The 21,927-nt window shown below is 41.2% G+C and overlaps 1 protein-coding gene and 2 long non-coding RNA genes across 5 annotated transcripts in view; 2 read left to right on the forward strand and 1 right to left on the reverse strand.

Annotated features, from left to right (window-relative positions):
• LOC311443182 overlaps positions 1-21,927 on the reverse strand; it is a 30,372-nt gene that overhangs the window by 7,479 nt on the left and 966 nt on the right. The window contains exons 2-5 of one of the 2 annotated variants that reach the window (XR_014697109.1): positions 19,374-19,645; positions 19,049-19,210; positions 9,411-9,456; positions 9,173-9,316 (exon numbers count right to left, since the gene is read on the reverse strand). This is a non-coding gene — a long non-coding RNA (uncharacterized lncRNA). Of the gene's footprint in view, positions 1-9,172; positions 9,317-9,410; positions 9,457-10,748; positions 10,817-19,048; positions 19,211-19,373; positions 19,646-21,927 lie in introns of those variants that run through there. The other variant, XR_014697110.1, reaches the window with a different exon arrangement.
• On the forward strand, positions 1,574-5,477 carry POP4 (POP4 homolog, ribonuclease P/MRP subunit). Of its 2 annotated transcripts, XM_084533163.1 has the most exons (8): positions 1,606-1,762; positions 2,614-2,717; positions 2,804-2,856; positions 3,049-3,272; positions 3,825-3,902; positions 4,115-4,176; positions 4,515-4,616; positions 5,096-5,477. In XM_084533163.1, the coding sequence occupies exons 2-8, from the start codon at positions 2,711-2,713 to the stop codon at positions 5,230-5,232; spliced, it is 663 nt and encodes a 220-aa protein (XP_084389289.1). In that variant the 5' UTR covers positions 1,606-1,762; positions 2,614-2,710; the 3' UTR covers positions 5,233-5,477. The 2 variants fall into 2 exon arrangements, with proteins under 2 accessions (XP_084389290.1, XP_084389289.1); XM_084533164.1 differs by lacking the exon at positions 2,614-2,717 and having other exon boundaries at positions 1,574-1,762.
• LOC311443186 lies at positions 5,607-9,403 on the forward strand. Its single transcript, XR_014697114.1, has 2 exons — positions 5,607-5,691; positions 9,210-9,403. It is a non-coding gene; the product is annotated as an uncharacterized lncRNA (long non-coding RNA).

The following is a 21,927-nucleotide window of genomic DNA, read 5'->3' on the forward strand; positions in this document are numbered from 1 at the left end:
CTGCCTGGTATTCAGATGGAGGAAATCAGATCAGAGCATTTTAAATTGAAATTATTTTTGCTAGTACAGCTGTCCCAAGGGACCAAATTCAACTGCTAATGCAATTTGGCCAAGAGGAATAAGCTATATTGATCCTGAGAGCTCAAATGCTTGCTGAGATAGTCTTTTAGAGAATTACAGTATCTATTTCTTGTATCACCTGCAATCAGCAAAAGTGTAACAGTGATTATAGCCCAGTCACTTTTTACACACATCAGTCCACCTGTGCTCATCTCCAGCTTCAGCTCATGATAACTCTTTAAAAAAAAAAAAAAAAAAAACAAACAAAAACAACAACCAATCTGATCTTCTATTCTTATGTCATACAAATATCTTCTTTTACATTATAGTAGATTTATCTGTGGAAGGAGGATTTTGAAGGAATTCAATTTCACCATAAGTCTTTGGCTACTCTGCACCTAAATTCTAGCTTTCTGTGACTGACTGTAAAGCACTTTCTGTCATTGCTCCCACATTCATGCTGACATTCCCCCAGGACACTGCTGTGACCTGACTTGGCCTGCATACATTCTTTTTCCCATCACACACTGTAATTCAACAATACCGACAGCTAAAGCAATATAGCCCCCTACTGTACACATGTATAGTGGTTCAGTGTTGGATTTTTACAAATATACATATATATTTAGAGAACAATAAATAACGCCAAACATAGATTTAACGGAATAAGAAATGCCAGTGCTGGCTCCTGTAACTTGGAATAAATAATATACATTAGGGGTTTATATCACCATAAACCTGTATCATGCTTTCACGCTGATTTACTTGAAGAAGCAAAAAGATTCAAAGGTCTAAAACACTAAGACAGGTGGAGTAGTGGTACTGCACATTCTGAGTTATTTTGTTTGCTCTTTTGTTCGCATATTTCCACTATTTCCGCATATTTTCTTGGAACACATACTAATGCACTGATCTCGCTCCCTCAGCCATTGTATCTGAAGATAAAGTGGGAAATGAAGATGTAGAGCTGTTGGAAGAGACTGGCTTCCCCAGGCACCAGTTTAGCCTGGATCATTGGATTTACAACACCAGCATCGCCAACACTGATTTGACTATTAATCCCTTAAGTGCCTCAGGAATTGCAGCATAAATCCAGTGAAGGAGCACTCATACGGCCCTGAAGACCCATAGTGCTCATCCTGGTACTCCATTCATGAAAATTGATCTTTTCTTAATAGCAATGACAACTCAAGGAGTCACAGCTTTGTAAAATCAAGAGATCTGTTTGCTGTGGCAATGTCCTTAACTGCCAGGAGGTCTCTGATACACACCAATCGGTGCTCATACTTAATACTCTGAAGAGGCTGGCCCTTTTTTCTTTACAAACACACACACATATCTACAATTTCATTCCCCATTAGGTATCACTTCAGTGCCTTTGTGCTCCACAGCAGCACTCAACAAATTGTTGCACTTCCTATACTCTGCCTCAGTAACTCGCTTGGTACGTCTCCTTCAGCAAGCAGTGCTTCATTATGTGCTAAGCCAATACCCACCCCGTGACAGGAATATAAACACTTTATTTATTTGGAGAACCAACACGTCTGAGCAGAGGGCAGCACAAGCTGGGATTCGGCTGGCAAGGAAAAGGAATTAGCTGCACTGGTTTCAAAGCACCTCTGTGTTGTACAAGAGCAAGACGTGTCTTATCCCAAGAGTAGAGAGGCAGCTACAGGGGCAGAAGAGGCAAACCTCACAGCAGGTAGCATCTTCCTTGTCTTTTGAATATGAATGTGCGACTCTGGTTAGAAATAATGTTCATTTTGCACCTTGATCTCTGCTGTAATAATAGTAATGTAGCTGTTCAAAAGCCTAACAGAAATTAATGTCACTAAATGTTTCCTATCTGCTTCAATCTAAATGGCTAATCTAACAATCTACCCTGGCCACGGCTTCATCCTTTGCAGGACCTCCTCACTGTGATAAGCAATGTTACTTCTCCATTTTGGGTTCTTTTTATTATTATTATTATTATTTTGTTCTTAGAGATGACTGCCCCTCTGGTTTGTGATTTACAAGGCACAGGGGCTCTGTGGGACCCTTACTTCTGCAGAAACCCAGTTCCAGCCACACCAGCAGCCGTGTACTCCAGAAACAAGGGCATATGCAGCAAGGCTTTCCCAGACCTAGGAGTTCTTTGTCACCTCTCGCATGATAGCTGCTGAAATTTGAGGTTAAGGCTGGGATCTGCTACCTTAGCCAGCAGCAGAGTAATGATGTGGTATTTCTTCTGATATGCCAATTAGTAAAACCTCTCTATAAGAAGCTTTCTAGCAAGCAGACTCTAACCATTGTTTTGTTTTTTACTTCTGTTTGCTCAGGAAGCTTTGAGGCACCTTTCCTTTCCTTTCCCTTTGTCCCGTATGCCCTTGCAGCGCAGCCTTCTGGCAGTGCCAGAGCCAAAGGCCTGCTCTCCTGCCTACCAAATTCATTAACACAGTTACATTGTCTTTAATAAAATTCTAAGTGTTCCATGTTAAATCCACAGTTTAACTCAAGTAGTGCCGTGTAATTTTCTGTATTTCCTTAAGTTTCTTTACTATCCCGCTTAAGGCAGCGCAAGGCTCGCTAACCCCGCCTCAGGAGGCGGGCAGGCGCAGCCTCTGCGCACGCGGGGGCACGTCAGCGGCCCGCGCCCGGCGCCGCCGCCATGGAGGGTGAGTGGGGCGGGGGGCGGGCGGCGGGGCCCGGGGCCCCCCGCGGGCCGGCCGCCCCCTGACGGCCCGTGCTGTGCCCCCCGCAGGTGCGCTGTACGGCGGGCTGCCCCGACAGGCGGCGGAGGAGCTGAGCCTGCAGGTACCGCCGGCGGCTGAGGGGCTGGGGGCTCCCCGGGGTGTGGGCGCGGGGCTCCAGCACGGGAGCTGTGTCGGTACCGCTCCCGTGTGGTCACGGCGCGGCTTTGTCACCGGTGCGGCTGGCAGGCGGCTGCGGCCGTTTTAGTCTTTATTAACTGTAACTTTGTAAAGTGCCTCGTCAAAATGTCTGCAGCCTCAGAGGTCAGAAGAGGCCAAAGCCTTTGTAAGCGGCTTCCTGAAGCGCAGCATGCCGAAAATGAAAGATGAAGCCATCCAGGATGTGTTGTCTCGGAAAGCTGTGATTCTGGAGCATTACGCCAAAAAAAGGAAAAAGCGAAAGAGGAAGAAAACTAAAAGCTTTACTGCCAAGCAGAGGCGAGAAATGCGTCTTTTTGAAATCGAACCGGAACAGCAGAGGTAAGATCTAAAATACTTTGTGTGAGAATAAAAAAAAAAAAAAAAAAAAAAGTAAAAACCAGGAGCACATATATGTGGCTACCCACTCCTCAGTACATACAGTCTGTTACTCTGTGGCAATTATCCACAGCAATTACTTTGGCTGAATATATAGCAAACTTGTTTGTTACTGGGTTCTCTGTCCTCTTGTGTACCCAAATACAAGAAATCAAAACCAAATACAATTGCCTTGGATTTCTGTTTTTAAAAGTTAAACTATGACCAAAATGTTGTATCAGGTTTCTCAACTTAATAGATGTTGAATGAAGTCCTTGTTTGTAAAATGAGGTAAGGAGGGAGGTAGGGAGTAGAAGTCTCTTAATGCATCGCTGTTTTGGCTTGATAGGAGGCTATTTAGTTTGTTTTCATAAAAACAAACCTGTTGGTTAGAGTGGCCTACTTCCCATGCAAGGTATTAGAGCAGATTATATAGTCCATCTATATTTAAAGCGTTAAGACTAACATTGATTATTCATTAAGTTTTGTGTAATAATCTTCGCCTTTTAACTGCAGATATGCAATCTTTTTACCACTGCATGAACTGTGGAAACAGTACATCAGAGACCTATGCTATGGACTTAAACCAGATGCGTAAGTTGAGATATATTAAAATTAGTGGGTTTGATTAGTAATTATTTTCAGGTTTACTTATTTTACCTCTTGAAGCAGAGTTACAGAAAGAGTATATATACACCTGTAAAATGAGTTTTGACCATGATTTCAGTAGTCACAGTCATACTTTGTAAACCTACTCTTCTCCATATATTTTTCTTTCTTTCTCTGATCCTACCCTCTTCTCCAAGGCAACCACAGATGGTTCAGGCCAAACTCCTAAAAGCTGATCTCCATGGAGCTATTGTTACAGGTATTCTGATTGTTTTATTTTCTTTACAAAATATCTGAAATTCAGTAGACTCTCCTGTATTTCAGATGCTGCTTTTTAAATTCTTTTCAGTATCATTGAATCTAGAATCACATAATTGTTACTGTGTTGATTAATGCTCTCTCCGTTAATCAATTCTACTTAACTTTCAACTGCTTTTGAAAACCTGATTGCAAATAAAACTGTGTTCTACCAGTTATTACTGTAACTGCATTGTTTCAGAACATTACAATGAGCTTTTGAAATCATGAGACAACCACTGAACAGCAAACAAACTGCAGCTGAGTTTTTATAATGTATATGTATTCTTGTTTCTTCAGTCACAAAATCAAAATGTCCCTCTTACGTTGGGATAAAAGGAATCATTCTACAGGAGTTTAAACATATCTTCAAAATTATCACTAAGGAGGACAAATTAAAAGGTATACTAGATTTTTTTTTCAGTGCTTCTTACAATTTGAATAACCAAAATTTCTTAAATTCACACTGCTTCTGAGCAAATGTGCTTTGTTCCGTATTGGTCCTTTTGAGTTCTTTGCATAGTAGCAGAAGTCAATGTTTTTACCAATGGTGTAAAAGCCCAGTATCTTGCGAAAAGTATTTCAGAAGTGAGCAAGAGAAAACATTTCCAGTGAACCTAATGCGCCTGTGGTGTATTCATCTGATTTACTTTTCATGTTCTCTGCAACACTTACTGCACACTTGTAGAAGATGACTAACTTTTAGTAATTGCTGTTTAAGATAGAGGTTTGGGTTACGTTTTTTCTCTTAATAGAGCATAAATGTGAAATGTGTCAAACCTGAAGCCTACGTGTGAGTAATATCCTGTGGTATATCAATATCTGTTTTGAACAGGGATTTTAGTCCTTTTTCATTAATTTCTTTCCTTTTGCATTTTCAGTTGTTCCCAAACTTAACAATGTATTTAGCTTGGAGATTGATGGGTTCATTTCCTACATCTATGGAAGCAAGTTCCAGCTCAGAGCAAGTGAGCGATCTGCAAAGAAGTTCAAGCTAAAAGGAACTATTGACCTATGATTTCACAGCAAAACAGAAGTATGTTTAATAAAAATGCCTACTGTTTTCCTGCAGTTTGAGAATCAGGTTTTCTGGCAAACTGAAATTGGAATTGACTGTTTGAAGGCTTTCTAGAGCATTTCTTCATACTGAAGATTAGTTTCCGTTGCCTTGAAAGCAGTCTGTAAGGCTGTTGGAGTTTAGTTGTGTTATTTGTATGTAAGTATGTAACATTCTGCCTTTTATTAAAACTACTTAGTACTGATTCCCTGGCTTCTGTTTCAGTTTATTAATAATATATTTGCAATGAAGATTTTATCTTTGAACTTTGTGATACATGTTGCTCTTGCCTTCCGTATAAACTGGGCAACATCTGCCTATTTTCTCCATATAAGGAGACTGAAGCTGAGGAAAATTGCTTTTCTATAATCATTGCTCCTGGTGAACATCAACATCTTTGCCTGGTACAAGTATATGCAGGTAAGTTGGTTCAACTGACAGGTTTTACCTTGAATATCTCTGTTGCAGTGGTTAACGTTGTTGTAGGTAAGTGATACATAAGTGAAAAATCTAAGCATACAGACTGGCTATAGCAGTTAGTCTAGCATTCATAATGAAATTCCAAGTTGCATTTAGCCAAAGCCAAGTACTAAACAGATAAGTAGTTCATGGTCCATACATGCTATTCTGAAAAACCTTTTAAAGTAAGCATTAGGGGGAAAAATGTCTTCTGCATGTCAGCAGCAAAGGTGTTTTGTACTGCAAAAGGAATCTTTTCCTGACAGCACAATGCAGAATTCATTTTAAGAGGATCAAGAAAGGTTTCTGGATTGTTTTCTGCAGCTAAACCGTATGAGATGCTTCAGTATTTAACTTGCAAGGACTGATAAATACCAAGGTAGTAAAATTACTTATTAGTCTAGAATTACTTGTGCTATTTTAAGAGTTCTGTTTCCTAAATGGAGGAATATAAGTATTAAAAGTTGTCTTTTGAGCTTACATGGTAATTCAGAATTTCAAAACAATCATCTGGATTCTGGTCCATGACGTGTTTAAAATTAACAGGCTCTTAGTTGAGCATTACCAGAAAAGCAAGTTATCAGACTTAAACTAAGTAATTCTGTGTTCCGGGTACAGAGAACTACATGGTACTTAAATCCAAGTTATTAGAAAAGAAATGAAGTATCCTCAACCCCTTTATCTCCTTTTTTCATACCCTGTTTTTACTCAGTACTTCCCAGGATCCTTCTTGGAATCCCAGATGATTGTTTTGAAATTCAATTCAGTCCCCCCAAATCAGATCTGTTAGTCAGTTTTGACTTGTCTGGGAGATGGAAGCAATCCCTGTATTGGGATCACTTTTTTTTTTTAAAAAAAAAAAAAAAAAAAATCTGATATTTGCACTAAAAGCTTTCAGATTTTTTAGTCTCGTTTGTGAATTCATTTTTTTATGGAGAACTTTTCCCTGCCACCATTCCAGTGTTTGTAGCCAACTAGGAAAACTTCTTAAAGTATTTTCCTTAAAAAAGAGCTGTTCTCTCACATACATTGCACAGGGAAGCTTGGTACCAGTGTTAGGAGCATAGCTCAAGCAGAGAGGTGGTGCTCTTATAGCAGCACTGTAATAATGCACAAACCATTTAGCATACCCATGAGAACACCGACTAAGCCAGTCAGCATTCTGGGTTACAAGAGTTGCATCTCCCAGGGAGGATTGCTCAGACAGATCAGCTGCAGCATCACTGACCCAGATTCTGATCACTTTGCTTAACAGCATAGGCAATATCTATTTACAAAAAGAACACAATCCTCTACCCCCTCTGAATTCAGGACTTTAACCCCTTTGAAGTAGGTTGGAATGGAAATAAAACATTTATTGACTGAAAAAATAAGTCATTTCACACTGAAGAAAAAGTAGGTGAGATGCTGAAAAAGCTTTTGAAAAGACAGATAACACTCAAAAGTGACAAAGGCTAGAAGATTTTTACAATTAACAACTGTGAAGCAAAATCAAGGTGTCTTGAAGTTGTTAGTGTATAAAAGGTAGAGTAATATCTTGGGTTTAAGCTCACTGAAATCCATTAGTTTCCCATGAGACTCCAGAAGGAAAAATAAAGTGCTAAGAAGCATTAATCATAGTAGAAACTTCCTTTGCAGGACAATGACCTAGTTTTAATTTTGCTTACAGCTATCAGTGTAACATCCAATTAAGACAGCTGTTAAGTGCCTATAATATTAAATGAATAGGGGGAAACTAATAGAATTTTATTGGCATAGTCCTGTTAATTAACAGGAAAGACCATTAATGGATGTCTTAAATAGACATAATTAATAGCAGTGCCATACAAACCGGAATTTGCAGCACAATGAAACATCGTGCCTAAGGACATACCATGTTCTGCCATATGGACACACAGATAAATAGGATACAGCTTCCCCTAGCTACTACCATCGGCATTTTTTAAACTACTTCAGTGACCAGAAGACAAATGCTGCTTAGCGGTCCCTTTTGATAAATAACAGCCAGGTATTCATTATTTACAGTGAAGAGTACTGAAGAGATGTTCAAAGGTCTCCTCAAGGTAATCGCGTGCTCGTAGCACATAAAAACAGGTGACAAATGAAGACTAACAAGAGATGTGAACAGCCAAAGCATTCAAGACACCTTTACTGCAGTTGGTAAATCACCTGAAGAGGCCTTCCTCTAATGACTCAGTGAGGTGTTCTGAACAGCCCCCACAAATCACTTACTTAAGCTAAACCTCTCCTTTACACCACTGGTATTGCTGTCTACCCACAGGCTGCTCAAACCAAACTCATGTCTGCTGCCTGTGTTCATCCCTCACTAGAATGCAATAAACTCCCCGTTGCTTGTGAAGGACCTTTCTTGGAAACTGCGTAACACAAAAATCACTGCTCGCCATTCTTCCCCTGCTGATTCACAACCATTCCCACATCTCTTCATTAGCTGAGACAGTAAATACTTAATGGATTTAATACTAGCAAATTGGGGAACTAATCACAGCTGTCTCTAACATACCCCTTCTTACACTGAACTTGGAATTGCATACAGCAGGGACACATCTTTCTTAATGATTTTTGTACCCAGACTCTCCAAAGAAAAAGCTAATTGGGGAATAATCAACAACAATGAACAATATACTGTCAAACTACCTTACTCACATTTCTGCTTTCCTATCACTACTGCATGTATATAATAAAAATACACATTCATACAACTGTTTCAGTTCAGATTACATCACTGGTTGTGGTATAAAACTAGGTTAATCTATCCAGTTACTGCATTTTGAACATTTAAACAGGAAAGGGGAAAACAAAGAAACCCAAGCTCTGTTTCAAACCCCAAAATAACTCACTGCAGGAAATACTTGAAGTTAAAGTTAAATCACATCCAAGAAAACACCTAGAATTTGCTATCTGAAGTGTTTTTATACTTCCTTTCACATATTTTATACTTCCTTATTTCACATAACCAAATTCACATTTTTCCATACCTCCTTTCACACCTTCTAAAACTCCCTTAAAAAGCAGCTATGACCCACTGTACCGTGAGAGCCATTCACCTAAAACAACTGCTTGCTCCTCTGCATCAGCAGCATATTTTCAGAAAGCAGGCACAGTGTCTTCTCAAAATCAGCAGTGGCACTGCTTTTACCTGAACAGGCCAGTTCCTCAGCCCATTACCAGTTACACACATCCATTCCCCATATACAAGTCTAAAGACACAGAGATAGGTTTTCTAACTACCAAAAGTTTCAGCTACCTTATTATTCCTGCTGCAGTTGCTCACACTTCCACCCTGAAGACTGCCGGATGGCTAATTCCTAGCAGCTGCTATTTGTACCCCTCCCTCAACCCACACGAACATTTCTGAAATTAAGCTCTCACTGCTTCTGCAATGATCTTACCATAGGCAATGCAAGTACAAGGTTTCACCTACCCATGAATTCTCCTTTTTGGTACCAATCTTCCCACAGCCTTCTTCAGCCCATACTTCAGGAGAGATCTCAGCAGTACCAGCACAAAATGAGGGTCCCAACAGCCAGGAACAGTTGTATGTGGCCAGCCTTCTGCGACATCACAACTGAAGCACATGTCCAGCAATTGGTCTCCTTGGCAACAAACTCCAAACAAGGTCTCTTGATACAGAAAACACCTGAGTACTTTGAATGACTCACCTCCATTAGCTGTTCCTCTTGTCCCAGCTCTATTGCTTCTTGCACCCTAAGTCAGCAAGTCAGTACGGGGGCCCTTGGTGAGTACAGTACATTAACTGACCAATATAACAAACACCCACCTTCATACATTTTAAACAGAAAGAAAAATTGGATTTACGAAGCTTTTTGTACATCAGCATTCACCAGACCACGCCCCTGTGTAGCAGATTAAGAAGTATGAGTCCAGGTTACGTGCAACAATGACCAGCCCCATGTAATTTCAGAGGTTTGACCCACCTTTGCCTCACATTCCCCTTTGTTAATTCTGTCATTTCTATTCTGAACTATATCTCCCACAGTGTTTGATGAACATGTATTGTTTTGGTAAGACAGAAGTCTCTCTCGGTGTACTGGTTTAATTAAATTAACTACCAAATGTGAAAGATACAGGATCACATCCACTGCCGCTGAGAGGAGCGTTTGCATCTGGCAAATACAAACCCCCTGGGCTGCGGCACCAAGGGAACCTAGTGCTCTACCTGCAGGTGGTTTCTGACACCTAGCTCTCTACAGTCTGCACATAGATGGGGATTGTGGAAAACTAGAGAGGTCCCAGCAACATTTAACACCAAATTATGAGCTATCCCCCCTAAAAGGCTCTGTTACTCGCTACTATATCAGTCAGATGAGGTACAGCACCTTATAATCATTAAGTAGATAAAAAAATCCAGTATGCAATTGACCAAAGTAACACGACTGACAGTTTTGAACTGGGTTGCTGAATGAAAAATCACAACCTAAGACAACAATTTAATATTTTTTTTTTTCATTCAATTTGGAGCTATTCCCGTAGGGCCTAACTCTTGCCCAGAAAAACTGCTTTAAAACATGCCATTTGTCATTTCAGATACTGACGGTTTTCCTCATAACCATCACCTTCTATAGGCAGCTAAACAGCATGTTAAAAGATTTGCAGTACAGGCCTATTAATACAAAGCTCTTCCTGGCATACTAGTTAATAAATTCAGCCTCGTTTCTTTCAGCTCTCAGAATGAGCTCCTGGCTTTACGATGTGTGCAAACTTTTGACTGTGACTCACATCTTAAAATATGTGAAAATATATAATAATAGTACAGTTAGAATATCTGTTATAATAGTTCCTGGGAAGTATGATATTACCAGAAATGTTAATATCAGATTATTATTTAATCATTAATTAATTATTTTATTAATTAATTATTAATTAAATTAATTATTAATTAGATTAATTATTATATCATCAGAGATGAAAGAGTTTGCATTCATCTCACAAATTTTAAAACAACCATCAAAATTGAATGCAAATGCTGAAGACCTCACATGCTTGTTAAAGGCAGAAGTTGAAAAACCAAACCACCAGCAGGATGGCTCCCATTTGTCTGTGAGTCAGCTTCTCAGCTGAGCAATCCAGGCAAGGGCCCCAGGCTTGTAACAGTGTTTAAGGAAACTTGCTCATTGTTTACATGCCTCCAGCTGTCAGGGAAGACCTCTGAATACAAGCTCCTTGACCAGCTTCTAGTGTACACACAGTATCAGCCCCAAAACTGATTCCACTTTATAGCTTTGTTATTTTGGGGGGCAGAGAAATATAGGATTGCACACCTCCTGCAAATGTTAAAATAACCCCATAAATCCAAATGATTTTTTTTTTTGTGAAATTGTCAGCAACGCTCTGCCATGCATATTCTTCCTCTAAAGGATTATTTCAAAATTATGGACTTAGAAATGTTCAGTTGGATAGTTCTTGGGTGGCTGAGGTGCTCACTGAAGAATTTAAATGATGTAACAGCTATTGAACACCCCATTATATGGCTGCCTAATTAATGTAAATGATAGTTATGTCTCACTCACAGAGGATTATTTTACACGAAGGAAAATCTACTCGCTGCCACAGTAGCCATTTCAATAGTTTTTATGGGAGCAGTTGCATTATGACTTCATTGAGTAAAACGTAAGTAGCTATCCTAAATAATGAAGATTGAAGGTTTAATAGTACCAATAAAGAATCCTGCAGGTTTTTTATTTCAAAAATTAGAGTTTGATAGCAACCGTATGATAATGAGAGGAAAAAGAGTACTGGCACATGGACTCTTTCTGCAGCCTGGGCTCCTTGGGAGCTTCCATTTCTTCTGCATATAAATGCAGAAGAATAAGGAGATACAAAAAGGAAAATAAGCTCTTCTCTACTTTCATGACACTGTGTCCAATCTTCATGCCCCCTCCCTGCAGCAACATTTCAGTGGATAAAGGATTTGTTGGATTGTGCTTGTTATACTTAAAGGCTAACATTACCGGAACAGCTGTGTACAGCTGATCACACACCTACAAATACCTTCAAACAATGTGAAGTGCTCAGCTTAGGCCCATTTGAGTGGTGTTATGCAGACATAAACCAGCCCTGCAGATTTGTCTCAGAATTGTAACCTATTGGAGCATCTCCTTTTTTGTGAGGTAACAGTCAAGGGACTCACCCTTTCTGTCATGAGACCCTATTTCCAGGTTATATGTCACTGATGGATGATAACAGTTACAAAAATTCAAATGAGATTTCAAACTTGGCATGAATGTTCTCACTTGGGATCTAGTATTTTTTAAGCAAATCTTCGCAAGAAAACCTAAAAGTTTACTTGTTCTGCTTGTTATTTTTGGTCTATGTTGCTACATAGTTCTCAATCCAGACCTTTACGCACTCCCCATCACAGTACCCAAGTAATCTCTTTCCACAGCTGCATTTTCAGAATAGTAGTTCTGAGCTAGGACAATTGATTTGACATTTGTTTCTCCAAACAGGAAGCTTCCACAAAGGCTTTTACAACAACTTCTGTTCCAAGGCAGCCACCTTTTAGCCACCCTTTTTTTTTTTTTTTGCCCCAACCATAAAGCACAACATGTGTTTAAGGAAGTAAAAAGTGGCAACAACATTAACCTGAATTATGGTAACAATGACTATGAAACAAACCGGCTGGGGATTTGCAAACACAATCTCCAGATGTCTACAAAAGATCTGATTTATCCAACATACTCCAGGCAGGATTTGTTGTGGTTTTGAACTTTCTAATAAAAGATGCTTGTAGTATTTATCTACTGTTAGTTTCAGCAAAAGGTGCTGCCCTTACAGTATCTTTCAAAAAGGTGAGTGGATCCCTTTAAAATGATCCCCAGGATACGGAGAAAATCACAAACCCCAGAATTCAAAAGTTGGAACCACCAGTGAAATGAAACAGGATGAATCTGAAAGTTAAAAGTGTATGTGTTGCGGGGGAATTGTAGGAACTGGAGACAGCTTCAAGAAGAAACCTCAGGAACCACATGCTTCCCTCTGCATGGCACCTGGTACTGCTTAAAAGTATGACACTAAACAGTAAAGATTAGTTCTACCTCTCATTTTGATCCTCCACCTCTCTGTTGAGGCCGTTATGAGAAACCCTGGCTAGTTCTCACTTTGGTGATGTTTTTTTTTTTTGAAATGATTGCCTGCCATACAAGGACTGGACTGACATGAACATATTCTTTCCAAGCAGGTCTTCAGTCGTCCCCTCAGGGAAGCGCTGCATGCAAATAACTCACCGCTCATGTTAGCTGTAGAGTGGCACAGTAAGGGCAAGAAGTAGCAGAGCCATTAAATTTATATTCCCTCACCTGCATTCCCACAGTTCTACCATGCAGTAGTTTGGATTGAAAACCTACTCTTCATACAAAGATTATGAGGCCCCATATATCCTAGCCTCAATCTCCAAGAGAAAAAAAAAAAAAAAAAAAAAGCACATAGGTACATAGAAATGAAATAAGAAAAATACAAGACACGTATTTTTTTATTTTGCATTCACATTGCATTACCTCCTATTTGCAATTACTTGTGAAAAACAGCTTTTGGACAGCACTGCACCAACATAATTTCCTTTGCTTCTACTTCAATTGAAAAAAAATAAAATAAAATATATAAAGCTGGGTCAATACTTTAGAAAACCTGAGGTTTTCTGTTTTCATGCAATGGCTTACTTCCATAATTAACAGAGTTCTTAAGGTGAACAGATTGCATAATCAAGCTCAATTAAGCATGCACAATAAGCAATGTAACATTCACTGTTTGGTGAAGTGCTAAAACAGCTTTATTTTCTTTTGACTCCTGGCAGTCTATCTCAAAGAACTGTTCATCTCTCCTTCTCCCCAGCTAGCATTTTCAGGAAGAGGTATAATGAGTTCTAGCTATTTTGTCAAAGATATTTTGGGGGAGTGGGAAACAAAATAAAACATCCTACAGCTGCAGGGCAGGGAACAGTTATCGCCTACAGAGGCATCAAGCTTTGCTGGTATAGTCCACGCCCTGAGCAAACATCATTTTCATGCAGAACGGAGGTATTGTGCTCTGAAAGATGCCAATTTTGGGCTATGTGCTTATGAAGAAAATAAAGCTTTCTTCCCAGGCAGCAGAATGTTTTGAACCTTCAAGAAAACTACATTAACATCTTGTGGCTCGGTTCTGACGCACAGGCATTCCATTTTTATTCCATTTTTATTTTTGGTTTTGTTGTTTTCTGTTGCAGCTGGCATAAAAATAGAAATCCCACCTCTTTCTATGCTTAGTGCAATATATTTTGCTTTGTTACCAGCAGATGGAGCCAGACGCTCACAGGTTTAAAGTGATTTTTTTTTCGTCTGTTCTAACAGAAAAAAACAGCCATGAAGCAGACAGTGCCTAGAAACTGCTCCCTTACCTTACATGAACTTTCTTTTTTTTTTTTTTTGCCATGCCTATGTGTACAGCTAATCTGGTGCATGCCTTACCCTATGTCAGCTGCTTTTCTCTGAGGTTTCCATAAAAAGTGATTTTACTTTCTGCAAATATGCTTTCTAAATTATTTTTGGTGCCAAAATGAAATCAGGAAACAGAACTAAACTAAGACAGGCATTTCCAACTGCTAAAATATCATACCTTTCATTTCACTCACATGGGGACGTATTCTTAGAAGTCATACATTTCCCAGAACCATCAAAGTAAGAATCTTCACACTACTTGCTGAAAGCCATGTAAATGCAGGATACAGAACAAACATCATACTACACCTAAAGCTTAAAATACACGTTCAGATGAGAAAATAGGTTAGGTCTGTACTTCAGCATTGCTGCTGTCACTCAGAGGAAGACCTGCAGCTGAGCAACATGCCTTTCCTCACCCCAGCAGCATGCAGCTGCCCAGCATGACCAGCTGCCACAAAGGTATGGTTGTTTTTTCTCACTGTTAGGCAGGCCAGTAAAACCGATATCCTGCTTCAAGACCTACTTGCAAAAAAAAGCAGTGGGAGCAGCTCCAGCACAGCTGCAGCAGCGCTCCTCAGGCCCACTCCAGGGCAGCCCCCCACACTGTCCTACAGACACGCTCGGGCTGCAGCAGGCAAAAAGTATTGCTGAACGCCCCAGCAGCCCTGCACTGAGCCACTGTGACAGGGCTGGGCAAGTCTGACTGCAGCAAGGCTGCAAAACCCTGCCCCTTAGCCAAGGCACATGCTCACCTCACTGCACACAATCATCTCCACGATGTGTCAAGATGAAATGAGCATTTGTGAGATGACATGCAGCTGAGGGGTTGAGAAACTCTTTAGTAAAGTATTAAAGTCCATTAGGATGTCCCTTTGTTGGCTACTTGCTTTGTGTCAGCTGTACGAGCAGCTAGCTCTCGAGAGCCACATCAAAGCAAGATAATGGCATTCCTAGTTGTGCGATTCTAATAAAGCCAGCAGAGATCTTTCAGGTAAAAATGTTCATTGTTCAAGAACAGTCAGGTCCTTTCATGTCCTTTCCTGACCTGGCAGTGTCCCAGGTTGCTACGTTAAGAGTTTAAATAGACGGACTTAATTATGCTGTGTACCACCCTTACTAATCTTAGGCAGCAGGAGCAGCAGCTAGTTTTACTCTTGTTCATTTCATCACTACAATACCACAACCCCTTTTTAACAAATTGTCCTTCACAACACCTAACATCTCTCTAACAGGCCATTAAAAATGGAATCAGCAAAACATTCTAGCTAAGAGGTTCACCAAGCAAACAAAATTTCTTTTTTTCCCAAAATCTAAATGTGGGACAAAGCACGCTGCCTCTTTAGTAGGAACACTGAGTGCTGCAACCTGCTGTGAGCAGTACTTGCATATCACACGTGGCTTCAGCTCCCACCAGCCTCTGTGAGTCACCATCTGCCAGAGAGAAACAGAAGGGTTTGTGCAGCACTGAGTGGAGCCCACAGCAGGCAGGATTGGCACATCTGTCATCCTCCATCCAGAGTTTGTGAGTGCCACAAGAAGGCTTTGGCACGTGGACAACTGGAGTAATAGTTATTACTAATTCTCAGCTTTTTTTTCAAAAAATTGAACTTGCAGGTACATCTCCACCAATCAATTAAAGGAACCCCTGAGTGACTAACCTGAAGAAAAAGTCATACTGGCCCTCTTTCCCTCATTTACTTCAGTACTGTGACGTAAAGTCCATACAGGTGTGGTTGCCAGGATTTTGGAGCAATGTCTCCAGCACTCACACAATCACTTAAAACCTTCAATTTGCTTCCTCTACCAACAGAGGGACAACACCCAAAATCCTTAGGGAACCTGACATTTGGGAATCACTTCGGGGCTATGAAAGCACCTTGTAAAGGTGTAAAGAAAGCTGTGGATTAGGACCCTGAGGTAGGAAAACCCCTCAGCATAGACAGAAGGCACTTTCTTACTCTTCTCCTTTGCCACCTGTGTCTGTTGCTGAGCAGCTACAGCTGTTGCAGCAGATACACTCAAACTGTGGGAGGCTGAGACATCTCAGCCACCCACCTGGTGCAGGCAGAGTTCAGCTGTGCAGCAAAGCCACCAAAAGTGGCCGTATTGTGTGTCTACTGGGCTTAATCTGCTTTACTCTACAAAACCCATGAAGGACACCAAGCAGCATCTGTACAGTATGCTAGACGTATTCTAAATACATCACCTGCACTGCTCCTGCTCTCTCTGCCCAGAGAGAAATGGAAACCCCAGACAGAAACACAGGATTCCTATTGAAGATCGCCATTGAAACAGGACAGCAAGCCAAGGAAATCTTCAGGAAGTAGCAAAAAAGGCCACACTGTTGATAGGCTGTTGAGTTTGTAAAATGGACGGGGAGTCAAACTGCTTTGTAAAGAGACCAAACATATCACTTAATAAAAACAAGGCATCCTACAATGAACCTCTCCTTCCCATATTTATTCCTCTCTAAACGCAGCAGTGCACAGATTATAGGAAATGGTTTTACATTTAACTTCAACCCCAAGTGGTAAAGAAACGGATTGTATCGCACAATGTAAATTTGCATCTACCATCATTTAATGGATGTTTTATACATGCTATGTACTACTGTGTTTTTATGGAAAGGCAAAAAAATTACTTGGGAATTTGTTTTTAATTAAGCAATAAGGCTCAATGGGGTACTGCTATCATGCAATAAAACCACTCCTGGGGTGTTGTGAGGCATTTGGTCCAGATGAGTGCTTCAAATCACCCCCAGATTGTGATTAGATGATTACTCCCTGGAGTTAATATTAGATGGTTCTCTCTAGAGTTGTCTTATTGCTATTATAAAAAGTCTTCAACATGAGGAAACTAAGTAGCTTTTGTGCTTGAAGAAGATGAAGTTCGCAGTTTCTACTGTTGAGTAGCTGTCTGAGCTGTGTGGGTCCCATAGATCAATTCACCTATTTAGCATGCGTGAAAGATCATCTCAGTGCATTTCTTTGACCTAAACAGTTTTACAATTAAGTGGCTTTCTTTTTTCTAGGAGATGGAAGGATATAAAGAGGCAAACAACTCCAAAATAAAGCAATCCCAAGACAAGGCGCTAAGAAATTTGATTCTGAGATATGTCTTACTGGCTTTATCTTTTGGTAGGGAATAATGAATCCTAATCACTATTATGCTAATTGTATTAATGAAGGCTAATGCATGCAGTAGTGGTAAGAGATTCTCCCAAGTTGGGTGCGGGAGGAGGTACACAGCCTGAGGCATTTCTAGGGGCTCCCAAGCCAATGAATTCAAACAGCCCAAATGGTACAGAGCCAAATTGCACTGCCTTCCCCTACCTCCCCTCAACTGCTCTTCAGGGTTCAGGTTAGAGATGAAGCATTTCATTCTGGAAAAAAACAAACAAACAAACAAACAAACAGCAACAACAACACATACATACCCAAAAACAAAGCCTTCTGCATATCTCAGTATACCAGAAAGAGAGAAATCTCAGGAAACATTAACTCTTGCAGGTACCTTCAACTCCCCAAAAGACAGGATGGTAGCACATGCACATGGACAATTTTTTCACAGCTCAAGCTGATGTACAGAGCAAGACCCTTAACTCCTCCTTTCAGATGTCCCTGAACAGCCTGCCACATGCTTCCTATTACAAGAAATCCCTCCGGTTTCTCAAGCAGGCAATATTTTTTACACTTCATAAATTATGGTGCAATCCTTCACACAAATCCTCTGTATTCTGGCCTGTGTCACATCTCATATGCTGCACAGCCCAGTCGGCGTCAGGCTCCCTAAAAGCCAATAAACCTCCTCCTACCTTATACGAAACCCCCATGATTCCTCCTTCAGCTCAGCACCTCTCCATTTTAAGATCCAGCATGTCAATGGATGGGAATCCCCGTCAAGTTTACTCTTTTGTTTCCAGGATTTCAGCAGAACACCCTGAAAACATGCCGCATTTCTGTTTCCCCTTATATTTGAACAACCCAAGAGGAAATATTTATTTCCTTACTTTTTACTTTTTTTTTTTCTTTCCCCTTTCATAGAACTCTGCAATATGCACTCAATGCATAAAACTTCCCCAGATGCCCCAGGCAATCACAACAGATACCGCCTGCACAAAAGGCATTGATGTGGGGCAAGGCACAGGTCCCTCACACAGAGATGACTTCCTTTCCAAGCAACGCACACACACAGCCTGGGCAACAGTTCCAAAGGAAAGAGACCAAAGCATGTTCTTCACGTAAATAGAAGCTATATCCATGGACAAAGCAGGGTTTCTGAATTAAACTCTTTTATGTGTCTTTGACTAATCAGTCAATCATAAGCGAACACATTTACATCTTTTATAATTAAGTCATGATTATCACACTCTTGTTCCCTCTGCTTTTTTCTCCATTTTAATATTTGAAATGCCTAATTTGACTAAGTTTAGTATTTGAAATACCTAATTGTTTACCATGAATTATATTGTGCAATAAAAGCATACTGAATATGAGATCCCTGTTTAAATACAACAACAGTAGGAGAAGAGTTCAGAAGAACATGAACAGAATTATGTTATTTGGGAAGGACAGCCAAGCTTCAAAAAAGCTCTCTCCAAGCGTGCTGCAAAATGTTGTTTTAGACATGTCATTTTTCTACGTTCATTTCATATGTTGCTTTTCCAATATTGTACCTCTCTGCCCTGAATGCCTATGCCTTCTCATGGCTCTGGCATTTCATACTCCCTTACCTCACATCTTTTTCACCCTCCCTTTTCATATTACAACTAGAGCCTGCTCCCATTACTGCATGATCACTACTCAGAAATAGTGACATGGCAGTACGCCCAATTTACTGCTTAGTCGTTACTGGGTACTCACCCCTTCAGCTCCATAAAACAGAGAAAACTTCTGAGCTTTTCTTGTCATACATGTATGTCCCCATACTGGGCAGCTCTTTAGTGAGACGTAGAGACTCATGGTGTCCGAGCCACTTGATGAATCCACTCAAAAAATGAACACAAATCTCAGGGAACACACATGCTGTCAAGAGTGAAAGAAAGCATGATTAGCAACAGAGCCTGAAAGAAAAATAAGAAAAAAAAAAAAAGAGAGAGAGAGAGAGAGTCAGTCTAAGTAACCTAGATAAAAGAAACTTTTCCACTGAAATTATACAACCCCTTTCTTCTTTGCTTGTCATGCTTACTCTCCAGCCTTAAAGCACCCTTCTACTTTCAACCCAACAGCACACATGGGAGAAGCTGCAGAGCTGACATGGGGCATGTGGTGCTGAGTGCTCTGCACAGCAGAGAGAGGGGTGCCAGCGTGGGACATCGGTGAGGGGTCTGCACTGCAAGGCAAGGCACATTCACGGTCCTGGGCACAGCAGCTTCTTAGTCATCGCCTCGTATTCCCAGCACCAGAAGTCCAGCAAGCCCTCCTGACATCTGCCACACTCCTGCCACTCTCCATGTGACCCTGAAAGAACAAGGCAGCGCAATTATTCTGCTCATGGTTTTACATTTCAAGTGTTAGCATGTCCCACATGTCTAGCATACCATACCAGGCAGAATGGCACGCACTGAAGATATCATATAAGGAACATAAAATACTGAGGGTATTTGATCACTTTTACAGTCAAGATGGGGGCTTTCAATGGAACTACATGTTACATGCTGATCCACTGAAATTAAAACTCTTATCAAGCTTTGGATCAGATCTTTTAACTACTTCTGTGATTACAATTACAGTCCACTGTGAAGAGAACAAACTATTAACACTGAAATTGACTTAGCAGGGAAATCCTTAGCATTCCTCTCTCCAACTATATGTTTCACCATTGCTTTTTATCAGTGAAAATTAAGAAGGAACAAGGAAAATACTTTATCCCTCCACAGCCCCGAGATGCACAGACAACTGTCAAAGCTTAACACACACACACACACTGGTATACAGCTTAAAGATGAAACAGGTTTGAAAACCTCATAAGGGTGACAACCACAAACATCTTTTTTGTTTTGTTTTGTTTACTGGTGAGAACACACACCCTTTTTTTTTTTTTTTTTCCCTAGACCCCAAGAGCAATTAGCTATTATGTATTTATACACAGCTTTTAAATTTAACCTATGCCATTTACGTCCTTGGTCATTTTTGGTTGTTCAGCAGTCAAATCACAGTTCTACCTAAAGGTTATGTACAGCACTGCATATAGAATAGGCTCAGAATAACCCAAGTTGGAAGGGACCCACAAGGATCATTGAGTCCAGTGCCCAACTCCACATAGGACAAGGCCACCCAAAAATCTGCTCCTGCGTCTGAGAGCACTGCCCAAACATTCCTTAACCCTGTCAGGCTTGGGGCTGTGCTCACTGCCCTGGGCAGCCTGTCCCAGTGCCTGACCACCCTCTGGGTGCAGAATCTTTCCGTAACCCCCAGCCTGACCCTCCCCTGTCCCAGCTCCATGCCATTCCCTCGGGTCCTGTCGCTGTCCCCCCAGAGAGCAGAGCTCAGCGCCTGCCCCTCTGCTCCCGGTGAGGGAGCTGCAGGCCGCCATGAGGCCTCCCCTCGGCCTGCTCTGCTCTGGGCTGAACAAACCAAGCAGCTCCTCGTATGCCTTACCCTACAGTCCTTTCACCACCTTTGCAGCCCTCCTGTGGACACTCTGTAATCGTTTTATGTCCTTCATGTATTTTGACACCCAAACCCACACAAAGCACTTGAGGTGAGGCCATACCAGCACAGAGCAGAGCAGGACAGTCCCTGCCCTCTACTGGCTGGCAATGCTGTGCCTGATGCACCCCAGGACACTGTTGGCCCTCCTGGCTGCCAGAGCACACTGTTGATTCATATTCAACTTGCCATCAACCAGAGCCCCCAGATGCATCTCTGCAGGGCTGCTCTCAAGCCTCTCATGCCCCATCTGTACAAACATCCAGGGCTGCCCCGTCCCAGGTGCAGAATCTGGCACTCGCTCTTGTTAATATTATACAGTTGGTGATTGCCCAGCCCTCTAATTCATCAAGATTTCTCTGCAAGGCCTCTCTGCCCTTGAGGGAGCCAACAGCTCCTCATTTAGCCTGCAAACATACTCAGCACACATTTGAGTCCTGCATCCAGGTCATTTATGTAAACATTAAAGAGAACTGGCCCTGAAACGGAGCCCCGCAGAACCCACTAGTGACTGTGGTGACAAATACATGATCAGAAAAACAGGGCTGCTGATCTGAGCAGGGAAGGACAAGGCACAGCAAATGCAAAGGCTCTTTACGATGCAAACTAGCAAGTGCAGAGAGAGGGGTTTGTTTGTTTGTTTAATTCCTTGTACATGACAGCTTTTGCAATGATCACTGAGATGCCTGAGCTGGGCTGTGACCCTGTGGCAAGGCACATGAGGCTGTGAGTCAGGAGCTCCTGGGGCTGTTCCTCGGCCTCCCTGTGATTCACTTTGAGCCATAGCCAGTTGCTGCTGAAAACAATGGTAAATAAACCACTGTTCCTATTTCAGTGATCAAGCTGCATATGACCATATATAACTCACACAGTTTCAGTTTTACTCTCTGTAAGGAGGACACAAGCCCTCACATGGTTATTAGAATTTATGCTACACTTCAGGATCCTTGGAATGAAGTGCTGCATGTGTGCACAGTACAGCAATGCTGTTGTAAAAACAAAAGCACGTCTATCGTATATTACTTCCTAACACAAAAGGAAAATGAACAAGCAAGTCTCAAGGCTGCTTTGGGGAATACTTTAATCACTGG

This window comes from Aythya ferina, assembly GCF_964211825.1.
Source record: "Aythya ferina genome assembly, chromosome: 12".
Taxonomy (NCBI): Eukaryota; Metazoa; Chordata; class Aves; order Anseriformes; family Anatidae; genus Aythya; species Aythya ferina.